This window comes from Myotis lucifugus, unplaced genomic scaffold (assembly GCF_000147115.1).
Source record: "Myotis lucifugus unplaced genomic scaffold, Myoluc2.0 scaffold_0, whole genome shotgun sequence".
In the NCBI taxonomy this organism is placed as follows: Eukaryota; Metazoa; Chordata; class Mammalia; order Chiroptera; family Vespertilionidae; genus Myotis; species Myotis lucifugus.
In genome coordinates, this window is record NW_005871048.1 from 25,026,141 (window position 1) to 25,051,262 (window position 25,122).

At 37.4% G+C, this 25,122-nt stretch overlaps 2 protein-coding genes across 3 annotated transcripts in view; one reads left to right on the plus strand and one right to left on the minus strand.

Moving 5' to 3' along the window:
* Positions 1–25,122, plus strand: part of SPATA9 (spermatogenesis associated 9) — a 26,968-nt gene continuing 1,846 nt past the window's right edge. Inside the window, exons 1-5 of the mRNA XM_023749874.1 lie at positions 1–186; positions 387–475; positions 7,715–7,942; positions 17,720–17,815; positions 21,914–22,055. Of these exons, the coding sequence (XP_023605642.1) occupies positions 78–186; positions 387–475; positions 7,715–7,942; positions 17,720–17,815; positions 21,914–22,055 (664 nt within the window). The 5' untranslated portion in view covers positions 1–77. The remainder of the gene's footprint in view (positions 187–386; positions 476–7,714; positions 7,943–17,719; positions 17,816–21,913; positions 22,056–25,122) is intronic.
* RFESD (Rieske Fe-S domain containing) overlaps positions 24,403–25,122 on the minus strand; it is a 9,919-nt gene continuing 9,199 nt past the window's right edge. The window contains exon 5 of one of the 2 annotated variants that reach the window (XM_023749915.1): positions 24,403–25,115. In XM_023749915.1, coding sequence (XP_023605683.1) covers positions 25,065–25,115 — 51 coding nt within the window. In that variant the 3' untranslated portion in view covers positions 24,403–25,064. Of the gene's footprint in view, positions 25,119–25,122 lie in introns of both variants that reach the window. The other variant, XM_023749911.1, reaches the window with a different exon arrangement.

The window sequence follows — 25,122 nt, forward strand, 5'->3', positions numbered from 1 at the left end:
AAAGAGTTCTGGCCGTAAGCTGTAGGTTCCATCCTTCCCTGCTCTCCCAAGTGGAAAGCTGCCCTCATCCCTCACTAATGGGAGAGAAGGACAAGCATTGCTCAGGCCTGGAAGCTTGCCAAGCCAAAGGAACCCAAGCAAGAACTCATCATGCCAATCAAACCAATTGGGTGGATATGTGGGCAGGTGTTGAAGAACTTTTCTGGAAGAAGTAAACACAAGCTTGTGAAGGGGATGTGGGTGTGGGAAACGGAATAAAGCTCCCTAGGGTTTGCTTGTTTTTCCAGCCACCTAAGCAGTGGACCCAGTGTTCCCTGTTGTTTTGAATTATGGTTAGGGGATATTTTTTAAGATTCCCTCCCCCCTTTAACTTCTTTTTGTCTTAGTTGAGGGGATCCAGAAAACAATCATGGACCTTGTAGATGAGTTTAAAGATGATATTTCTACCATCCCACGAGTATCACAGTCTAATCAGGTAATGTGATTTCATAACTGAAAAGAATTATAAGAAGTATATTGTGTTTTTAATATCATACCAATTATTTAATGCTTGATTTTGAGGTCAATGTTTGAAGATTAGAAAAACATTAATTTCACTTCACCACCCACCCACACACACACACACACACAAATTTTAACTCTTACTCATTGGGAGAGATTGGGGACAAAGAAGTGAAGTAGATAAACTAAGTTTAAAGACAGTCACTGTGTTGTTAGATTGAAAAACTAGAACGCTCTCAGTCACAATTGCAATGTAGTTTACTTATATTTGCTTACTATAAAATCAGAAAAATATCTAAATATGCTTTCATTAAAATCTCTGGCACTTAAATCAGTGAAAAAACATAACTGACATAAATTATACCAAAGGAAAGATAACTATATGTGTTTTAAACATCTGTTCCAAAAAGGATTTGAAACATAAAATTTTGGAATTAGAAGAGGGATAAGAGAGAATTTTATGGTCAGGAAAAAGTAACATATGTAGGGGACACATGTAACCTACTTTACTTAAAAGTACACAGCTCTTAATGGAAGTGTTGTTTTAGTCGTTTTGACCACAGTTGGAATGGAATGCGTTCTAAAGTTGGGTGGTACAGTAACAATCTACCTATCCAGAAATCAGACTTTTGGCAATGTCAAACATGAAGAACATAGCCGAAACCTGGAAGTAAACAAAAAAAGCACTCTGAGTAACATACTGTAATCACAAAACCTATATATTTCATTCCAGAGAAGGAGGTATTAGAGCTACCTTTAACCATTCTCATCCAGACACCCAGGGCATCAGACTGGTATTTAGTATTTTACTAAATACTACTGTATGGGACTGAGGAGAGGGAATACAGAGATAAACATGATAGGATTCTTCCATTCGTTGTGCTTAATCTTGTGGAGACTAAGTATAAACAAGTAATTGCATTAGAATATGGGAAGAGGTAAATCCAGTTTAGAGGAATAAAGGACTCTACCTAGAATGGCCAGAGAGGGCTTCATGCCGGAAGGATGCTTAAATTAAGTGTCAAAGGATGAATAGGAGTTTACGAGGTGAGCAAAGGTGTAAGTAGGCAGGAGCAGAGAAGAATATTTCAAAGGAAGCAGTGTCAGTTAGACCAAAAAGTATTAAGCATCATGTTCCCAGAATGTCAAGTAAATCCGAATAAATGGCATGGGTCTTGGGTCTAGCCAGGGGTGGGCAAACTTTTTGACTCGAGGGCCACAATGGGTTCTTAAACTGGACCGGAGGGCCGGAACAAAAGCATGGATGGAGTGTTTGTGTGAACTAATATAAATTCAAAGTAAACATCATTACATTAAAGGGTACAGTCTTTTTTTTTTTTTTTTAGTTTTATTCATTTCAAACGGGCCGGATCCGGCCCGCGGGCGGTAGTTTGCCCACGGCTGGTCTAGACCTTGGGGAGGGGTGACACTGAAGAATAGTTATCTGGATGCATAGCAGTCAGATGGCATCCAGACGGAGGTCATCTAAGTAAGGTAAGATAAGGCCTACAAGCTCCAGAAGGCAAGTTGGGTTTTGTAGTACCATATCTTAGACTTGGTGTCCCTTTGATTCCCCTCTTTACATTCCCCTGGTCTTGGTATAAGTCTTTTGAAGCATTGGAGAGTTTTCTTGGCTATGGCTGGAGCATTAAGAGGTGAGCAGGTGGCCGTGCTTGGTCTGGGATGTAAAATGCTTTGGGCCAGCACAGTCGTGGCAGTAATTATTGAGAGAGCCTCAATGACTCTTAGGAGGCCAGACACAGACCAGGAAAGCCCCGCTGCCCCTTCCAGCTGTGATTCCTCCACAATTGCCAATGTTAGAGAACAGGGATTTTATTTAATCAAAGAAGTTTCAGGTTTCTTTACAACTCCCTTCATCTCTTCCTGCCCTCTGCATAGCCTCATTATCACTAGAGTCGCACCATGCTTTCTGGTGAAGTAGATTGGTATTCTAATCCTCAAAGAAAGAACTCTTCTTAGTTCCAATTCATTGAAGTCATTTACTTATAAAAACTTTACCCCACTCAGAGAATATAAACATTGTTAAAAGTTCTTCATTTCTCATTTTCAAAATACTTAATATTGTTCTTTTCCACCATTTACTGTGAAGAATGTGTTACTGAGATTGGCAGGGAACCAAAATAGTTAGGAGATGTGGTAACACATTGAAGTTATTTGCTCTTCAAAAATAAATTATCCAGAAAACAATGCTAATACCTCATTGTTAACTAGATTATTTTTAAAAGGTCATATTGTAAATGTTGCAAATTTTATTATTTTTATAATTCTCTTTAGTTCCCAAACATACTAAAAGGAATGAGGACCTGGTTTGGCTCAGTGGATAGAGTGTCAGCCTGCGGACTCAAGGGTCCCAGGTTCGATTCCAGTCAAGGGCATGTACCTTGGTTGCGGGCACATCCCCAGTAAGGGGTGTGCAGGAGGCAGCTGATTGATGTTTCTAACTCTCTATCCCTCTCCCTTCCTCTCTGTAAAAAATAAAATATATATTAAAAAAATAATAATAAATAAAAATAAAAGGAATGAGGGCTTTATTAATTGGATTGTATCTTAAATCTCTAAACGTTGTGATTAGTATTTAAATAATTTAAAAATTATTATTTTAGGCATTTATTTATTTAGGAAAAGGCCATCTTGCTGGCCTGGGGCAAAAAAAAAAAATTGATGGGAATGATGGTGGAGTTTTTATAGAGAAATCTACCTGACCATAACTAGGATATTCTATAATTCAGTTTATATTTTTATTTTTGGTAGGTTGTTTCTTGTAGGGCACTATCATTATTGTGAAAGTTAAAAACTACATTTGCACTGAAAACTTTCTGGGTGGTTTCTAATTTAATATTTGGTATATTTCTATGATATTTCTCATTATTGTGATTTTTTTCTGATACTCATCATTCATTCATTTTAACTTGCATTTATAGAGCACCTACTGTGTGCCATCTTTCCAGGCACTGAGGAAAGATGAGTAAGTGAAGTGGATATAAAAAATTGTCATAGAACTTAAATCCTAGTCAAGCAAAAACACAATAAACAAGAAAAAAACATATGTTAATAGTAGGTTTTAAGGAGAAGAAAAAATACAGCATGGAAGAAACATGAAGTAAGGGTAGGGATTACAATTGATGGTTAAGACTCTAGAGGGTCTTAGTGAGAAAGTGATTCTTGAATTAAGACTTAAAGCAAGTGAGGAAGAGAATGTTGGTATCCTTGAGGGATCAAATGGCATAGCTAGTGCAAAGTTCCTGAGATGGGAGTATACCTAACAAGTTCAACAAGTAACGAGGAGGAAAAAGGAGAGAAACAGATGAGGTGGCCAGAGAGGTAAAGAAGAGACAACCTGCCCTAACTGGTTTGGCTCAGTGGATAGAGCATTGGCCTGTGGACTGAAAGGTCCCTGGTTCAATTCCAGTCAAGGGCATGTAACTTGGTTGCAGGCACATCCCCAATAGGAGGTGGGCAGGAGGCAGCTGATTGATGTTTCTCTCCCATCAATGTTTCTAGCTCTCTATCCCTCTCCCTTCTTCTCTGTAAAAAATCAATAAAATATATAAAAAAATAAATTAAATTAAATTTAAAAAAAGAAGAGACAACCTTTGTAGGGCCTTGTCGACCGTGGTATGTACTTTGGCTTTAACACTGAATGTACCGGGAAGCCACTGAAGCAGTTGAATAGAAGAAAAGCAAGATATGATCTGACATATGTTTCCATTGTAGCTCTCTGGCTGATGTGTTGGGGAAAAGAATAAAAACAGGCAAGGTCAGAAGCAGGGAGACCAGTGAGAAGGCTAATTTACAATGTCCAGACGAGATGATGGTGATACATAAATACAATGGACTGGGTATTGGTATTGGGACAGTGAGAAGTGGGCTATTCAGAAAAAGAATTGAGTAAAATTTGCTGACAGGCTGGCTTTATAGATGTAGGGTAGTAAAAAGCTGGCATAATAGAAATTGGAGTTCAGCATTAAAACTGCTGATGATAGAGAAATGGGCCTGGCTCTAGGGAAAATAAAATAAAAAGGGAAAGCAGGATATGTATTGAAAGGATGGAGCTCAAATAGAGAAATATTTTGAACCAATCTGATTAAGTTTCTTTTGGTAAATGGTCTTTAAGTACCTGTCTCTGAGGTGATGGTGGTGGTTGGAATTTCTTTTCTGACATTTGCTGATATGCTCAGATGAAGATAATGATGACAAAAATAATCATCTAAACTTGCATATTTTGCAACCAATTCAAGGATCCTTACTTATGCCAAGAGTAAAAAAAAAATGAGGGAAAAGAAATGAGGACTTCTTAATTTGGAGTCACCATTTAAGTTTGCACACACAGCTAGGTAAGAAAATATATAGCATAGATAATAGACAAAAAGAAAAAGCTGGTAGCTCAAAAAAAAGGGGGAAATGTTCTATTTAAATTTTTTCTATTAGAGCTAGTTTTAAAAGTAACTAATTGGACTCATCAAGTTAAACTGTTGACTTGTTGTTGTTGTTTTAAAAAGAAGAATGTCTCATTCTCCATCTAAATGAATGTAAGTAGCTGTCTTCTGCTGTCACTTTCGTATTCCAGAGACACGAGGAACCACCGGACATGCATCCAGTGCCTGTTTGGTTTCTACCACTGTTCTTAAGAGCAGTAACAAGTTGATTCCGTGTTTTGTGGCAGGGAGAGTGGAGGTGGTCAGAAACAGTTTGTTGTCAGAAGTAATTCTTTCTGAGGTATCTAAGAAAGTATTAAAAAAGAGAAAGCATTTTGAAAACTCTGAAAGGCCCTAGCCAGTTTGGCTCAGTGGATAGAGCATTGGCCTGTGGACCAAAGGGTCCCAGGTTCGATTCCAAAGGCAAGTACCTCTGTTGCAGGCTCCTCTCTGTCCCCCAGGCCCTGGTTGGGGCTCATGCAGGAGGCAACCGATCGATGTGTTTCTCTCACATCAATATTTCTCTTCGTCTTTCCCTCTCTCTTCCACTCTCTCTAAAAATCAATGGAAAAATATCCTCGGGTGAGGATTAAAAAAAGAAAAGAAAAAAACAAAACTCTGAAAAGAAGCACAGTTATTAAATTGAAACCATTTAAACATTAAAGGAAACGAAGATGAGGAACAGGTTAAGTCTGTTGGAAAAAGCCACGAATTCACGATGAGACTAAAAAGAGAAAGATAATAAAAAGTGCATGAAAGCATTATTGTAATACACACTTGAATTTTTAAAAATATTGTGTATAATAAATGCTATCTTTTGCTCAACACAAATTATGTGAACCCTACGGGAGAGTTTTGACTAACAGATAATCAGTTACAAATACGCTTAATTTTCTACAGAGAAAAATTTAGAAAGACAATTTGGAAAAGAGGGGAAAGTTGAATGGCTCAATTTAGTATAGTGTTTGGGGGAATTAATCAAGATTGGTTAATAGAAATACACATATAAATTCAGTGCATGGTCAATGTGTACAGATCACCAACATTTTATAAAGAAACATAAAATAAAAAGAGGAAAAATGTAGAATGCTAATGTTTTGCAACTGCAAAAATGAAGGGTTCCTAAAACACTGAGTGATCAGGTAGAGCAGGTTTCAGTAAAGGCAGAACAACTGCACATGTCCCATTCCTGATCGCCCTGGTGCTGTGGCCCTCATCTTGATGATTAGAAATTATAATGAGAGAAAGCACAGTATATTGTAATCAGAATGTACTTATTCTAGCTGCTTCACCTTGAGGAGGAGTTGGGAGGAAGAATCGGTGCAGTGTGGGGGATGGGAAGTCCTTCCTCTGTCCCTCTTGAGTTCTTATAGCTGGACTAATAATAAAATTGGCACAAGACCAGATAACAAAAAACAAAAAAACAATTAAAGGCATGCAAACAGATCATCAATTGATATGCCATTGTGGGATATTTTGGGGTGGCCTTCTCTACGCCCTGACAGCAACAAAGCATAAGGTCACAGAGGACTTGAATCTGTATGTGCAGGGGCTTTGGATACTGCAGACAATGTGGTTCCTCTCCCCGGTATGGGTACGCTCACAACCGGAGTTGATTGCAACTCGTACTATTTTGCTTGCTCTATCTACCACATATTTGCTTGTAAGAATGGCTCTATTCTATAATGGTTTGGAATTGTAGCAGTCCATAATTTAGATTGCATTTTCTGCTGTTGTATAGACTAGCAGGGTTAAGATCACAGGTGAACCAATGGGACTTTTCCATAAAGTTAACAGATTAAACCAGCACATGCTGCAGAAATACATCCTCATTGACAGGCTAGAATGGCTTTTTATTTTTATTTCCCATGGCAAAGCTGACCAGTAAGAGAAGACTGAACTTTGAGGACAAAAGCAACAATAATAAAATTATTACTTCAGGATGAAAATTGAGGTATTTAAAATATACAGCATGTTAGCTCTTAGACAAATATATACTAGTAATGTTAATTGTAGACCAAAAATTCATTTAAAAGATATTTTATACTTACATATTTTGACTCAACAAATAGAGATTCAAAGTTGCTTATACTAAGAAGCCAGAAAAAGCCCGTAACATTACTTTAAAGAAGAATGGAAACTATACTTGTATGTTGCCTGGAATGCAGTCTGACCACATTGCAAGTAATTTCCCTCTGATTCATTTTCTGGTAGAGCAGAGAAGTACTACATTTTATGTGTTTTGGTAATGCCACACATTTTTCAGAACGCTCATAGAATTTTTTAGAAGTGTCCTAAGCTTGTTGATTAGTATATAGGGTATTTGTTTTATGAATTATGTATGTATGTTCTATTTTATCATTTAAAATGTTTAAAGTAAGCTGGGAAACACAAGTTTTGAATAATAATTATCATTTGAATAATTCAAACATCGAATAATATTTAAATAAGAATTGTTTATTTTTTAAAGACCTCTTAAATATCGATGCAAAAAAATAAATAAACCTAGAGAGAAAAGTGGAAAAATGTATATCTTTACAATAATAACTGAAATTCTGGATAGTTATCCTAAGGAACAATTCATATATTCATGTAGAGATTTAAGTACATAGTGGGGTCTATGAGTTGTAGGGGGTGAGATATCATCAGTAAACATGGAGTGTATGCCTGGGACCATGCACAGTGTACAATTATGTGGTACTTGTTCTCTACCTAAAGTAGATTTTAATTCTCTGGAGAATCACACATCAGTCACTTTTCAAAGGCTTATTTTCCAGAAAAGAGAAACCATGAAAAAGCCATCTAAAGTCAAAATGGCCATTGCTTTAGCCAAGATCAACCGAGGAGCATTAATTCAAGGATTGAACAGCATATCCAGATCCTCCAAATCAGTGGCCAAACTCCTGCAGCCTCGACTTGCTTGTAGACTTTTAGAGTTAAGGTGCATATCTCACCGCCTGCTGAGGGAAGTTAACGCACCAAAGCAACCCCTATATAACATGCAGGTGAGTGAATGTTACATTTGCACAAGATATGGATCCTTTTGATAGAAAATTGCAAGATTTGAAAAATGTAGGACACATTTGGTTGTCCTACATGTAAAACAAGAATAGTTGGATAAGAGAAATGAATAGTTGGGTCTTTTTCCAAGTGTATTCTCTGGTTTAAATAAATCTGAAAGAGGAAGTAATGTTGACTTTTTCTATCTCGTTATTTAATTGAATTATATAAAACTATCAATTTCAAATGTTTCATCCTAAATATCAGTCTACAAATTACTACTTATGTCAAACCTAAAATCCTACAACAAACCTTAAAAATGATCGTTTTTTTCCATTTCCTCATAAACTATGTTTCCAAGTTCATCTTTGACTGACATAATATATTGAGTATATTTAACTATACACTCATTTTGATAGACCTATCCACATCCAGGTATATTTCAGATTGCTTCATTGAGGCTCTGATAAAGGCTAACAGTTCTTACAATGTTTTGGGGACTTTTTCCCCCCTAAACTTTATGTCACAGAACTCTGGGTTTTTCAATCTGGACATTATTCAAAGCATTCTAAATATTTGTTACAAAAGATTTAGAGTCGTGCAAGTCTGGCATCTAATCAATCCCCAGAATAAATTAATTTTAATTCTTTTGTTGAAGGGAGAGAAAACCTGGCTCAAACTGAGTTCAGCCAAAAAGGAGATGTATTAGTTCATGTAGTTGAACAACAGAGTCGATAAGGTTTCGGGCATAGCTGGATACAGGTGCTCAAATGATGCCTTCAGGATCCTGTTTCTCTCCGCCGCCTGGTTCTGCTTCCGTGTTGAACTGCTTCCCGTGTTGACACCATTCTCAGACTGATATTTCTCTCATGGTCACATGATGATTTGCAGCTGTTCCAGGGTTTCATCCTTCCAGGCTGAATTACAGCAGAAAAGAATGAGCATCCTTGACTCAGCATTCCTGGCCAAGCCTGAGATTCACTCTTGGAGAATGGCTTATGTCTAAACCAGGGGAATGATAATCACTGATGGGTCTAGAACTCAGTTACCTGCAGCATTCCCAGAGTGGGGGTTGGAACTCCATCCAGACCACATGACCTGAGAAAGGGGAGAGGATGAATCCTCATACAAAAATCTGGGTTGTTTTGAGCGGAGAAAATGGATAATGGATGGGATTGCTAAAATGAACAAAATATTCATCATATAGGAATTTCTCTAATCAAAGATTTTGCCATTTCCAGAAATCATCAGATATTTCAACTATGAACTGCCTGAGACAGCATTATAAAGAGCTGTCTTAATAATACCTGATGTTTGAGAAAGTAAAAAATGATTTGTGTTTGTGCATCTTTAGATCATCAAAAAGAAATATAGCTGACTCATATAATTTTAAATTCCCATCAAAATGTCTGTCTGAATCTAATGTTTTGCCTTGACATTTCTTTCCTTGCATTGTTAGATCCAACGTTTTTACAGAGGATTGATGTAAAAGTGTCCTTTGAAGACCATTTCTGTATTCATTATGAAATCATGTTTAAAGGAACTGTCCATTACATTATTCATAGTCTTTCCCTTTGCTCCTCTTTGCTGTGAAGGATGAGATTTTTACATTATTTACAAGCTAACAAGTTAGCCTGCCACAGTTATACAAACACACACACACACACACACACACACACACACACACACACACACTGACAGAGACCAGAGCCTTGTGGCAGAGACACAGATTGTTTATTATTCACAGCAAGCGCAGCAACCAGAGCAATATCTTGTGTCAGTTTTCTACCCTGCAGTTCCCACAGGGCAATGAGCTAAGAGCCAGATGTTATCTCTGCGTGTACATATGCATCACAGGAGAGGAAACCTGAAATTAGGAGATTTAGCCTTTTATACGGTTGCTGGTAGTCTGCCCAGTTTGGTGGGGTTGGGGGAGAGGGAGAGAGAGGGAGGGAGAGGAGCACGTGTCTCTGGAGGGGAAGGAGGAGAGGCCTTTATTTTTAGTGCCCTGTGACATGTCTTGGGAAGTACATCACTAGATCTCTCCAGAGGAATATACTTTCTTTCAAAATTGTTTGCTATTCAACCATGTCCTGTTCTCAGAAGATCCAATCTGTACAGGGCTGAAAGAAATCTTTGGAGAACTGTATGCCTATACTCATGAAAATTCAGTGGCAGAAAAATAATCTCTATTTTCTGTTGAATTTGTGTTTCCTTTAATATTAAGAAAACCACAATGTGTTTGCCTTTTTGCCTTGATTGACAGTGAGTTTCACAGGTAAATTTACAGCTTAGTTGTGATAACTTATTCCAGGAACCTGAGATGAGAGAAACAGGTTGAAGGATTAAATGACTTATCTAAGGTCCACATGCTGACTCTGACTCTCTTTTGACATCTATTCAGGATCAACACCTATGCCATCTCTTCTCCTTTGTTCTTGTTCTAATTGTCTTAGGACATAGCTTTAATTTTTAAAATCTTTATCAAAATATTTCAAAATATGTGAAAGGTAGTTTATCAGAAGTTCCATCAATATTTACCTGGTAGTAATATTCTGCCATATTGCCTTCAGAAATCTCCTTTATAAAAAGAAATATAATTAACCATGCCCCAATCCTGTCCCCTTTTTCTTTCTACCAAACTTAATCATTATCCTGATGCTGATGTGAACATTTCCATGCATATGTTTATATTTTCACTACATTTGTATTCATATATTTTACTGTGTATACTTAAAATTTATATAAAAGGTATGCTGTACTTATCTTTTTGAAACTTCCTTTTTTACTCAAAAATTTATATATGTAGCTATGCTTTATTATTTGAACTTCTTTGGGGTATTCTATTATAAGAAAAAACAATTCACGGTTTATCTGTTACTAGACAGATGGATAACTTAGTTTCCAAATTTTTTGTATTACAAGTAGTGCTTCAGTGAACATTCTTGTAAATAACTCCTCATGCATATGTATGAGACATTCTCCAGGTGTGTATCTGGAAGAGTGATTGCTGGGTCATGAGGGATACACGACTTCATTTTTATTATCTATTAGAGGCCTGGTGCATGAATTCATGCATGGGTGGGGTCTGGCCACCCATCCTGATGGGGGCTGATTGGGGCTGGGTCGGTGGGGGGGGAGGGGCCGTGGGAAGTTGGGGGGCCGATCGGGGCCCTGATCAGGCCGGTTGGCTGCTGCAGTGTGCATCATAGCAACCAGTCATTCCAGTTGTTCAGGTCATTCCGTCATTATGGTCACTTGGCTTTTATATATATATAGATTGTCAAATGCTTTTTAGATTCAGTACCCTTGGGGATCATTGTGATTCTTGAATCTGAGGATAATTTCTTCAATTCTGAAAAATTCTTAGTCATTATTTCTTTAAATATTACTTCTTTCTCATTTTCTCTAATCTCTTCTTCTGGAATGCCTATTAAAATATGCTTAGAATCTTCTCACTTCATTCTTTGTCTATATTATGTCCTCATATTTTCCCTTTATCTTTCTTAAATGCATTTTGAATAATTTCCTCTGAGCTATCCTCCAGTTAATCAATTCTCTCCAGCTGTATCTATTATGCTATTTTACTTATTTAATGTGTTTTAAATTTCAAACATTATACTTACCATTTCTAGAAGTTCTATTTGGTGTTTTCCCCAAACTTCCAATTTTTTTTTCTTTTCAAAGTGTCTTTTATGAGTTTATTTCTTTTAAAAAAATCTAATTATTTTAAACAGACTTCTATGTGGTCCTTTAAAAGATTTTTCTATGAGATATTTGGGGGATGCTAATCTTCCTGACTATTGTGATATAATGTCTCACTCATAGTAGATCATTTCTTTTGGTGTTTTGTTTTATTTAACTGAAATTTTTTTTAACAGGGATTTTTAAAAAATAGAAATTCCTTGTCTCTTAGAACTGTTCCTCTAAAGGATTCAGCTGGTGCTCCAGGGGTATCGGCCCCTGGTGGAGCCCAGCTTCCTTACTTTCTTCCTGGACTGGTGGGTGCACTTGTCCCAGGCCCACTTTCACTGAGACTCCCCAAAGGCCTACTCCTCACCTCATGTGTATCTAAGTCTCATCTCTAGCCTCTTTCTTGAAACTCAAGCCCCAGCCATTATTTCAGGGTCCAGTAACATCCCCAGAGTTCCTGGGATATAAACTCAGACACTTACTCTTCCAGTTTTTAGATTCCTCTTTGTTCCTGGCAAGGGGATTTCCTTCCTTCTTCCCTCTCTTCCTCCCTTCCTCCCTTCCTCCCTCCCTCCTTTCCTTCCTTCCTTCCTTCCTTCCTTCCTTCCTTCCTTCCTTTCCTTCTTTTCTTCTCAGTTTTATATTGCATTTTTGGTGTAGAAATTTACATAGAATTTGTAGGTTTTGTGTGTGTGTGTGTGTGTGTGTGTGTGTGTGTGTGTTTCTCCATTAACTCTGCCATGTTGCTGGAACCAGATATCCTTCAGCTTTGCTTTGTTTGTTTGCTTGTTAATCCCCACCCAAGGATATTTTTTTATTTTTTCTGTTGATTATTTTAGAGAGTGAAAGGGAGGGAGGGAGGAAGGGTGTGAAGGAGAGAGAGAGAGAGAGAGAGAGAGAGAGAGAGAGAGAGAGAGAGAAAGAGAGAAACATATTAGGATGACACTCTAACCAATTGAGCTACCTGGCCAGGGCCCAGCTTTACTTCTTAATATCTTTTATAAATTTCAGTATAAGATGGTTGAATTAGGTTTTGGAAGTAAGTAAAGTATAATTCTACTTTTTCATTCATTCAACAAATACTTTTGAAAACCTGACATGTAAAATCATTAGCTTCGGTAGTAGGCATTTATAGATGTCTTGTCCTGGGCCTGTGAACTGTGGGTGTTATAGGCAAGCGAGCAGTGCTAGTCGATTGTAGCAATTACATCATCAAAGTGTGCAAAGTGCACTATGGAAGCATCAACAAGGGGCATGTCATTCCAAAGAGTAGTCAGTGTAGGCTTTCCAGAAGGTGATACTTGACCTGAGACTTGAAGTAGGAGAAATTAGCCTTGCAAAGGGAGAATCATTCCAGGAAGAGAACAGTGTATATTAAGATGCTGAAGCAATCAAGAGCATGCCTTACTTAGGAAGTGTGAGTAGTTTTAAATGGCTGGAGTGAGACAAGTGGGAAAGTCCCAAGTCAGAGGTCCCTGGGCCCGTGAGGGTAGAAATGAGGAAGAAGCTTTACTTGGAGAATGTGCATTAACTAGGATGTAGAATCAGAATTGCCACTGAAAGGAAACAAACTTGTTTCAAGGAAGAAAACAACATACTGTATCTCAAATCTGAAAGTCTCAGTGATGACTAAAAGAGAAGTATGAACAGTGAAGACAGTGGCCTGGAGAGTCAAAGGAACAACAGAATAACATATGCGATGTGGAGGTCAATGGATCGGTCAATGGCACCAAAGTGTGTCAAGATGTAAGTGGCATAGCACAGAGGAGCTATACCAGCCCTGGTACACTGCTTGGCTGCCTTCCCAACGTGACGGAGTTCAGCTTATGCAGAGTGAATTCCAACATGAATTCTTTCAAGATTTGCCAGGCTGCCTGTGTCAAGGTGGAACTTTGTGGTGTGCAGAAGTAAAAGGAGTGAAATCTGGAATTACTTTGCAAGGAGATATGCTTTGCGGATGCATGGAGGACATCGCTTTATGTAGGAAAGCAAGGAGCCTCATTAAGCTATCTTTAGGTATGTTCAAAGGCCCTCTTCATGTGCTCTGTCTCATCTCTGATGAGAGGATGGTGTACCCAGAGCAACTTGAATGATTCTACCAAAGCTCTGTTGGATATTATGTAGGTGGGAACACCAGTCAGGCAGATTGCCTCCCTCAAGAACATAAAGGAGTATTTTCATTAGGACACTGACTATATATCTTCAATTCAAAGATACTAGTATTGTGCCAAATATGAATTACCCAAAGGCCCAACTGATACAGGTGACCTGAAGGGTCTGGTGGCTTGTTGTGACATGAGTGAGCACATAGAGTTTGGGTTAGGAGGTTCCAGCTGGACATCTTGTTAAAACAGACTTCCTTGCCGAAACCGGTTTGGCTCAGTGGATAGAGCGTCGGCCTGCGGACTGGGAGGTCCCAGGTTCGATTCCGGTCAAGGGCATGTACCTGGGTTGCGGGCACATCCCCAGTAGGAGATGTGTAGGAGGCAGCTGGTCGATGTTTCTCTCTCATCGATGTTTCTAACTCTCTATCTCTCTCCCTTCCTCTCTGTAAAAAATCAATAAAATATATTTTTAAAAAAACAAAAAAAAAACAGACTTCCTTGGCACCTGGCATTTGCTTTGCACCTTTGTGGGTGCTGAGTCAGGTTGCTCCTCAAAGCCTTCTAGGTTCTGCAGGGCTGAGGTTGTACTGATATACTAGTATCTGCAAGTTCTAGAAGGGGCCTCAGGAATGGAAAACCGAGTGGAGAATATCCTGATGGTTTTCGACATTCCCAGCACCAGTGCTCACAGATTGGTGCATCTGCTAAGCCTTGTAAGCTGCTCTAAGCTGCAGTGACCTAGATAATTAGCTTGAATGCTGACTTGGGCCAAGACACGTCAGCTCCCAGACATAGTTGTTGACTTTGGCAGGCCAACCAGGGCCACAGGACCGGGAGCACTTCCGGCATTAGAGATAACTGTTTCTACTTTGTGCAGGCAAAGGGAAGAAAACCGCCTCTAAAAGGTCTGTGCCACAGGTGGACCCCAGTGACTTACAGTGTTTTTCCAAGATGAGGGTCAGGTTTTTCTAAGTAAAGTTTACTCCTTACCCCTAACCCTCCGGTGTAGACTACAGTTTTGGGTTTAAACTACAAACCTCACAAATATCAGGCACTTCTGTAGGTCCTTGGATGAGCCTGCCATGAGGCTCTCTTAGGTCGTGTAATTCAAGACCTGGGGAAAGGGACCATTCCTAGAAAGCAGAACTACCGAAATCTTGAAAGCATAATTCTCCAGTTTGGCCAAGAGGTTGGGATGTTTGAGCTTCTACAGGACCAACCAATTAAGAGCTTATTTGAAACCAGTGCTCCACAGGATAATACTGGGATAAACAAAGTCAAATAACTTTCTTTACTCTGTGTGGACTGCTAGGAGCATTTCCTGTGCTCATTAGTATTGTGAGTTGCTAAGCAAAGACATGGTCATGTAGCTTTCCCAAAATAGGAAACACTTTTTTTCCTGGACCTGTCCATTAAAGTAGTCAGTATTTCTTACAACACCTACTCGTGAGTCACTGAGTTAGTTTTCCCTATTACTCCCCTGATATCCCTCCCCAAGATGGTTTTGGACAACATAAACTAAGTGGGACCTGGTAATTCTCCAACCTTCAGGTCACCTGTAAATGGATCTTTATTTTCTAAACTGCTTATAGTTTCCTTCTTGGTGATTTATCCCATTATTAGTGAAAATAAGATAAACACAGTTCTTTTATGAAATGAAGCAGTCAAAATTATGTGGGGGAAATTTAAATATTGAAATGTTTTTACTGTTGAAATATCCATATATCTTATGTAGTAATATTACCAAATTAAAAAAGAAATATATGGGAATAATATTGATATGAAATACTTTTAATTTAAATATGCAAAAAAACATAAAATTAATATAACAACAAGGTTAAGATAAAATTTCTGAAATAGGCCAAGATTATTTAAATAAAGCCTTCAATTTACCAAATTTTTCTTTATCTCATTTTTACCATACACTGTTCCTGCTCATAGCATGCCAAAGATGAAACAGGGTAGCTTATAATATGAAAAACATGTATTACAAGCGAGTCATAAGTTTGAAGAATGGCCACTTGCCCATAGCCATGAATTTTGGAGGAAATGTATTTTCTAAAAAATGATTTGTCAAAGGAATAGCAAGTATTTATTAAAAACATTAAAGTGGTGAAAAACTGACCCTTAGGCAATGTACAGATTCATCACTCAGAAGCACAACATGTATCAAATACATAATTTATTTTGAAACTAATCAGTTTTAATTACCTTTAGGTGAAGGACAAAATCTGAAAGAGAAAGATGCATTGAAAGAGTGACTTATGCATTCAGACGCTTCTGTTTTTACTGCATATGGCTTACCAGTTATTAAATATGGACCTCTCACATTTATATATTCACAAACTCATTATCTTTTACTCTGCTAGGAGGCATTTTGCTGGAGTGTATCTGCTTTCCTTCCTAATGTCAGCATCTGCTCTCTACTAGTATAACATCTCCTTACAGCCTAACAGTGGGATTCAAAGGCATGCTATCATTTTGATTCTTCTACGAGAGGAAAACAGCAACAAGTGCTTTATTTCCTGGAAAATCTTTTCAGAAGCCAGGAACACTGGGGAAATTTCCAGAATGACTTATAGAAGGAGGGGGCTAAAACTGCCCCTACCTATCCCTATATCTAAGAGTTGGTATAGCCTGAAAGGTAGGGAATAAGAAGGGCCTCCCCCCACCAGCCATCTCTTAGCTCCTAGGCCAGAGAATATTTTTGCTTCAGCATTCCATAAATCTCTTAAGAAATAAGAAGGGAACTTGTGATAGCAATTTTGTTCACCATTCAGCAGTGACAGCAGCAAGCAAAAACAGAGTTTACTACAATAACAAGTATTTAGAACAGAACCTGGTACACAGTGCCACGTAAATGTTTGTTCATTAAAATGTTATCACAGGTTCTTTGGAAACACACTTGAAAGGGCTGCAATATACCATTGAGTAATATAGTGTAATTTACCTAATCATTCTATCATTGTTTCAGTTTTTCAATGTTGTAAATATCTGTTCTTTGTAGTTTGTGTGCATTATTTTATCCGCTACAGCCTGTATTGGGGGTTATTGAAGCCATCAAGTAGCTCGGCTGTTACTGCAGAGGAGCATGGCTAACGGCCACAGCACTGCTGACTGGCAAGGAAATGGTTTTCCTAATGTCCTCATTTTATATCCTACTCAAGGCAATAGAGGTGGCCTATGAAAGTATAGCTCCCTTGAATCGAATATGTAGTATTTTTGTTCTAGGCAGGGACACCTTCTATTACCAGAAGGTGGAAACATCTGAGAGACAAACCCATTATTGATGTAAACCTTCTCTTGGTTTCAAAAAGCATGCTGGATGCGAGCACAAAGCATTTCCTGAAGCTTAATGATCATCTAGGATTAAGGATGGCCTTCAGCAGATTTATGATTAACATTTCCAAGCAGGTCATTAATCTCCAGGAAATGTTCAGTGTGTTGATTACTGTTTGCTTAATTGAAGAAATGAATAATGTAGTAAAGGATGATTACATAAATTTGAAGAGACTGTTATTCTAATATGCACAGCAGCACCCCCTAGTGAACACTTGGTAAATGTAAAAAAAAAAAAAGTTAAGGTTTTTATTTTTTATTATTTGATCTTAAGGAGGGAAAGGGAGGGAAGGCCGGAGGGTTGGAAGGGGGAGGGGGGGGAGTGGAGAGAGAAACAGAGAAACATTGATTGCCTTCTGGTACAAGGAACGAGGCTCTAACCAACTGAGCCACACCACCGGCCAGCGCAAGGTTCTTAAAATTGACATGTCAGGTTTTGATGAGTAAAAGAAACTTTTTTTACAAAAGGAAAAAAAGAAACTAATATATTTTTAGAATGTGAAAACCCAGATAGATCTAAAGTAAATGAATGACTTTATTTGGAAAAATTACTTAAAGTCTCATTTTTCAATAACATTGTAAAATTTAACATTGCAACATTGAAAACTTCTGTTTTAACAAGAAAACTCTCTTCTGTTTTTGCAGATCAGAAAGGGTTCTTTGTTTGATATCATTTCCTTTCCAGCAAAGACTGCTTTAACTAGCATAATGTATGCTTCATACGCAGCACTAATTTATTTGGTAAGTTAAGCAAAATTATCAGAATCTAGAAATAAATATCCTTATCTTATGTAAGATTAAAGGTATACTGTACATTCTACTCAAAAGCCAAGGTACTATTCTCTTGTAACACAAAATAATTTTACATTAAAAATTTACTTCAATCTACTAAAAGCTAATTTGCTTAAATAACTTAAATTATTTTGTTTTTATAAGGTGTATTACCACTTGGTCAAAATATTGTGGTTTTTGCTTTCATTTAGCTATAGCTGTTTTGTTTCAGCCATTGTGCCATAGTTGGCTAAAATTCAGTATTCCATTGTTTAAGTCTGTGATTTGGGGGAAAACAAATATTAGTGTGTTTTGAATTATGAGTGCTGTAAATTAAAAGTGTATTTTGAGTTACAAGTGCTGTAATTTAAAAGTGTTCATCAAAAGACTCACTTTCCTGGTGAAAAAAACACCCTTTTCCTATTGCCCAAGAACACTTATTATGTTCTTAATCAAGTGAACTTATATATGTAGGTATATCTGTAGACTCTCTGTTCTATACAGTTGATCTATTTCTCTACTCTTGTACCAATTCAACACTATGATTTACAGAACCTTTATAATGTCTTAATAATTGACAAAAATATAAAAGCTTTTATAAATTATAAGGGATTATTTATTTTAATCTATTGCCATTTATACTTACCTTTAAATTTTTTTAAAAAGTATAACATACAAAGAGAAAAGTACGCAGCTTGAATCATCATAAAATCTATTAACCTATGTACCACACATGTCAAGAAAAAAATATTACTATCATTCTAGAAGTCTCTTTCTTGTCCCCCTCATAATCTCTAACCTTGTCTATAAAGGCAACCACTATTTTGACTTCTAACACCATAGATAGTTTTGTTTGCATTGTATATAAGTAAAATTATATACAACATATTCTTTAGTATTTGCCCTTTTTTGCTCAGCACTATCATTGCAAGATTCATTTATTTGATGCTTGTAGCAGTAGTTTGTTGATTGTCATTGCTGTGTAGTATTCCATTAATTGACTCTATCACTATTTATCCATTGTACTGTTGAACATTTAGAATATTTACAGCTTTGGCTATTGTAAGGTGCTATGAATATTCTTGTACATATGTTTTTGGTGAAATTGCTGGGCCATAGAATATGCACATGTTCATCTTGTACAGATGTTGCCTAACAGTTTTCCAAAAATGGTTTTAACAATTCATTCCAGGAAATTATAGAGTCCAGTAGCTCAACATCATCACCAACACTTGGTATTGTCAGTCTTTTCCATTTTAGTCATTCCTGTATATATGTGATATAATCATATTGTGGTTTTAATTTACATTTCCTTGATTATTAATGAGATTGAGTGGATTTTTATACATTAATTGGACATTTGAATGTCCTTTTTGTTCATTTCTGTTAAAGTATCTTTTTATTTTTCTATTGGGAATTGTCCATCCTTTTTATTTTTTATTGTACTTTAAAAATATATTAGGAACAAACCCTCTTTTGGTTACATATGGACAAATTTACTTTATTCTATGACTTGCCTTTTCCTGTTTTATCAGTGTGTTTTAAAATGGAAATTCTTAATTTTAATATAATTTAGTTGATTAACTTTTCCATTATGTTCAGAGATTTAAATATCCTAATTAGGAAATTTTTACCACATCTAAAGTCATGAAACTCTTATTTCTGATGTATTCTAGGAGCTTTATTATTTTACCTTTCACTTTTAGGAATTGGTTTGAAGTAAGAGTCAAACTTTTTCTCCATGGGTATCCAATTGAACAGACTCACTTCCCTGGTGAAAAAAACACCCTTTTCCTATTGCCCAAGAACACTTATTGTGTTCTTAATCAAGTGAACTTATATATGTAGGTATATTTGAAGACTCTCTGTTCTATACAGTTGATATATTTCTCTATTCTTGTACCAATTCAACACTATGATTTACAGAAGCTTTATAATAAGTCTTAATAATTGGCAGAATAAGTCCTCCTCTCAGCCTGTGAACATGGCATCTCTCTCTGTTTATTTAGGTCTTCTTTAATTTATCTTAATCATTTTTACAGCTTTTTTGTTAGATGTCTTGCACATTTATGTTAATATTTCTTATCATATTGAAACACACAGTAATAAAGTCTAAAATTCCCCATAATCTAGATTCAGTGCAGTCCCAATTTAAATATGAGCAGGTGTGTTTAAGTTGAGTAGTTAATTATAAAATTTATAGGGAATTACAAGGGGTCAAGAATACCCAAGATACCTTTTAAAAAAGTAAAAAAACAACAACAACTTAATTTTAAACACATATACAGGTTTTTTTTAAAGAACAGAGTTTATCAAATAAATATTTTGGAAGTGTTTCAAATTTTTGAGATGTGTTCAATATCTTAAATGTGAATTTCATACAAAATTGGCATTCAATTCAGCTAGAATGCAAATACACTGCAAAAAATGAGTTGGATGAAATGGCTATGTTGAACAAAAAAAAAAGAAAGAAAGAAAAAAAGAAGCCTAAAACCAAAATTAAACTGTAATTTCCCAAAGGCTTTTGAAATAATTTCACATGATTTGTCATGCTATAAACATTCTAAGCAGGTAATAGAAACAATTTTTGGTTATCTGATAATTGGTCATATATGTATCCAAGCAAGACCTAGGAGTAGTCAGGTCTGGCATTGTGGTTTTGAAGGCATATAACATATATGTTGGAAATTAACACTCTGACTGAACCATGCCAAGTGAAAAGTTGACAGAAATGTGAACAACATTAAGATGAGCTAAGAAATCCATGGAGATAAGGAAGCAATAATCAGAAAAGTAGGAAGAAAATCAGTGCAAAGGAAATAGACTCAGGAGGTTGAGATTGATAAGTGTCAAAACAAGCAGAAATCATCAAGAAAAGTGAAGATTTTATTTCCATTAGATTTAGTAGTAAAGGTGTTGGAGGTAACCATCTTGAGAACTTTCTTTCATTTTCTAAAACTGGGACAGAAGTGGTTAGAATGGGCACAGATAAAATTTTGTAGGTGAGGGAAAAAGAAATATATCAAATAGGATAGGGCTTCCCAAACTTTTGTCATAGCATGGCATACACAGAAAATGATCATATTTGGGATAAATGCATGAAGCTGTCTGCAGCTGGAAGTGATGCACCTCAAGTTTTATAGCTCTAGGTTTGGACATACTCAGATGCAAGTAAAAAAATACCTGCAGTTGCCTTAATGGATAAAGATATTTAAATATCACTCTTAATTAAAAGTCTGGAGTTAGGCTGGTATTCCCAGGTTTGTACAATGGATTTACAATGTCATCATGAACCCAAAGCATTCTATTTTTGGAATTGTATTTCTCTATATGTTTTGACACTTTCTTAAAGTACTAAATGGTATTTTTTTTAGGGGAATTGGATCATGTTTATTTAGAAATCATTTAGCTTACTAAATTTTTACCAAAATGGTTGTGCCCTTCAAGTTGTAAACACAGGTATAAGCAAAGTCCAGGGGCTACAAAAGCAAAAACAGAAAACCTACTGTGAGGTATTAACATGTTGGAGACATTTCATCTCTCAGAAGAAATTTTCATTTAATTAAATCAGGAGAATAAAGGAAATGTTTCATTTAATTAAATCAAAGGATAAACATATAGAACATTAATGAATTGAGAAAAAGGATGTAAAGTATATCTTTATTGAGTTATACTAGGTTTTAATTTTCTTTCTAGATTATGGTGCTATATATTTAGAACAAGGAATCAATCTCATGATGTTTGCCATGTGCCCGGGGTTCCAGAAAGGAAGTGCTTCTTTATTAGAATATGTAGATTAATAACTTTATATTAAACACTAGAGGCTCAATGCACAAAATTCGGGCAAGGGGCTCGGCCCTCGCAGCCCTGGCTGCCTCGGCCCTTGCGGCCCACTGCCTCGCGGCCCCACCCACTGGTCATTCTGGAAGGTCATTCCGGAAGGTCGTTCTGCTGTCAGGTCTAATTAGCATATTAGCTCTTTATTATATAGGACTTTATTGGACTTTTTATCTGCAAGTTCAGTAGCTTAAAAAGAAACTTTACTTTTCAATATTTTTTCATTATTAGACAGTCTGTGTTAATGCTGTTCTGGAGAAGGTAAAGAAAATTTTCCAAGAAGAAGAATCCATAAGGCAAAACAGAGAGGAGAGCAAACATCTTAGAAAATCCTTTTCTGAGCCTGCACTTTCTGAGCCTATGTTTCCCGATGGTGAAATCAAAGTGAAATCTTATTGTTCATTACTGGATCAGCCTGACAATATTTCACATTTTCCTGATAATATGCTGAGTAATAAGATCCAGGTTTTACATTCTGTGTTTGACCAATCAACTGAAATAAATGAATGAGCAAATCTGAACATAAATATCACTGAACAGCTTAAGAATTATCTATGTAATAACATTTCACCTGACAAAACTAGGAAACTAGTTTTCATATACTGACTACTCTGCTTTTAAAAAGAATGGGGAGGAACTAATAAAATGTCATTCTTAAGTGTTTATATGGTAGAAAAAACAATGAATCGATGCAGAATATGACTCTGATTATTTTTTAATGAACATGAAAATTTACCCTTTGGGGGGTTAGACTTTATGCTGTGCTTTATAATATAAGAGTATGTACTGTATAATACATTTATGTTTTTATTAAAGACTTGTTTTGAGTATCTTTCTAATTATTTTTCTGGGAAGGAAAAAAAACCTTCTCTATCAAAATGCTACATGTCTTTTTTAGAGATATTTTTCAAATAATATTTGTTTTCTATCTACAGGCTAGATCAGTGGTCGGCAAACTCATTAGTCAACAGAGCCAAATATCAACAGTACAACGATTGAAATTTCTTTTGAGAGCCAAATTTTTTAAACTTAAATAGGTAGGTACATTGTTATTAACTTAATTAGGGTACTCCTAAGGCTTAGGAAGAGCCACACTCAAGGGGCCAAAAGAGCCACATGTGGCTCGTGAGCCGCAGTTTGCCGACCACGAGGCTAGATAGTTTGAGTCTGCCTATTTCACTTCTTTTGTAACTCATCTATAAAGTATGAATATTTTGCAATTCATTGATGTCAGGAATTTATAAAACAATGTTATTTACAAATCTGATGAGAATATTTCTGTACATGAGGACAGGCCTTGATATAACATTTTTTATTTCCAGATTAGAGTAACAGATCTAAAACCAGAAATCAAGTCCATTAAACTCATTGTTGTCACTGGATCCTGAGAGAAAATGCTCTATAATTGAGCCTGCAAACTAGAGCCATGGCTTTGCCTGTAGGAGGTACTTTGGTTTGTTCCATGCATTAAAATTCTGGCCACATTTTAAGACCTGCCTGGTCATTGGAGGACTGGCACCTGATATAATAGACTGGGATGTGTCCATCCTAAAAATGTACAGTTCCTCTACCTGGTGAGTAGCTATTGCCATAAACTATTTATATAAAGCCCAAGGCTGGCTTTTTAGTAGTAGTATGAGTAATGAGTAGCAAGTGTTGTATTACCTCATGCTACCCATATTCCAACAGAAAAGGAAATACAATAATATGTAGCAAAATGCTCTGTAAGCAGAGCCTTGAAGATAATACTATATTCACTTATTATCCTATCTAATAATAGACAAACATGGTAATTAACCGTACCTTTGACACGCTTCCCATTGACTAATCAGGGCAATATGCAAATTAACTGCCAACCAAGATGGCGGCTGGCAGCCAGGCAGCTGAAGCGAACAGGAGGCTTGCTTGCTCCAGTGACAGAGGAAGCCAAGATTCCCTGCCTGCTGCCGCCCAGCTCTGAGCTGCACTCTAAGCAACTATGTTGCAATTATAGAAGCTAAACAATCCCCAGAAACCTGCTTTCAGTCAGCTGGGCCTCAGAGCTGGAGTTGCAACAGTGTTTCAATTATAGAAGCTAAACAAAGCCCAGATACCTGCTTTCAGCAGCGGAGGCCGCAGAGCTGGAGCCGAGCCTCAGAGCTAACGCCGGCTCTCAGCTCCAGTGACAGCCATAGAAGGTAAATAAATCCCAGAATAAAAAAAAAAGGAGAGGTTGGGAGCTTCAGTCACCCGCCAGCCTGAAAATGGCCCTCAGCCCCTCACCCAGACTGGCCAGGCACCCCAGTGGGGACCCCCACCCTGATCCGGGACACCCTTCAGGGAAAACCAGCCGGCCCCCACCCGTGCACCAGGCCTCTATCCTATATAATAAAAGGGTAATATGCAAACTGACCCTAACAGCAGAAGGACTGGGAATGACTGGTCACTATGACACACACTGACCACCAGGAGGCAGATGCTCAATGCAGGAGCTGCCCTCTGGTGGTCAGGGCGCTTTCACATGTGAGGAGCTCTGCTCAGCCACAAGCCAGGCTGATGGCTGCCAGTACAGCGGTGGTGGTGGGAGCCTCTCCTGCCTCCTCAGCAGCGCTAAGGATGTCTGACTGCAGCTTAGGCCTGCTCCCCGCTGGCAAATGGACATCCCCCGAGGGCTGCCAGAGGGATGTCTGATTGCCATCCTAGGCCCAATCCCCAGGGAGCGGGCCTAAGCCAGCAGGTGGTCATCCCCTGAGGGGTCCCAGACTGCAAGAGGGCACAGGCTGGGCTAAGGGGCCCCCCTCCCCCTGAGTGCACAAATTTTTGTGCACAGGGCCTCTAGTTTTTACAATAATGAAGGGACAGAGTCCAGGTGAATCCCTTAGAATGCTAAGTATTAGGTTTGGAGATATAATATGATCCTATGCCACTAAGAAAACTGCTGTGCTTTGAGACTAGGTTTGTTTTTCTTCAAATTCATATTCTCCTATGAATAGCTAGGTCTTTCTGTTTTTACTTGTTCTTATATCCTATGTGCTGCCAAGTTTTAGATGACCAGCACCCCGGGAATTACTAGTATAGTACAGGCGCCAGGCAACCAGAACAGCATTGGCCAAAAATAATTGGCAGGGTAAACCATTTCACATCAACTCAGCAGAAAGGATTCTGAGGAACAACACCCTACATCTCTTCCCTCTATATAACATTTGCATGAAATGCTTAGTTGTACATACATGCACAAAGTTTTCTAAAAATACAAACATGATTATTTGAAAATTTCATATAGGCATTCAAAGTACTTTAGCAGCAGCTGTGAGTGTCTTCCTATGTTGAGACTATGTGTCTTGACCAGAGAGAAACTGAACCAAGATTTACGTGGCTTTGATGTTTAGCACATTGATAAGCTTCATATTTTTAAATTCAGCATTTCTGGAGGCAATTTTTCAGTGTAAAAAGTCTGCTGT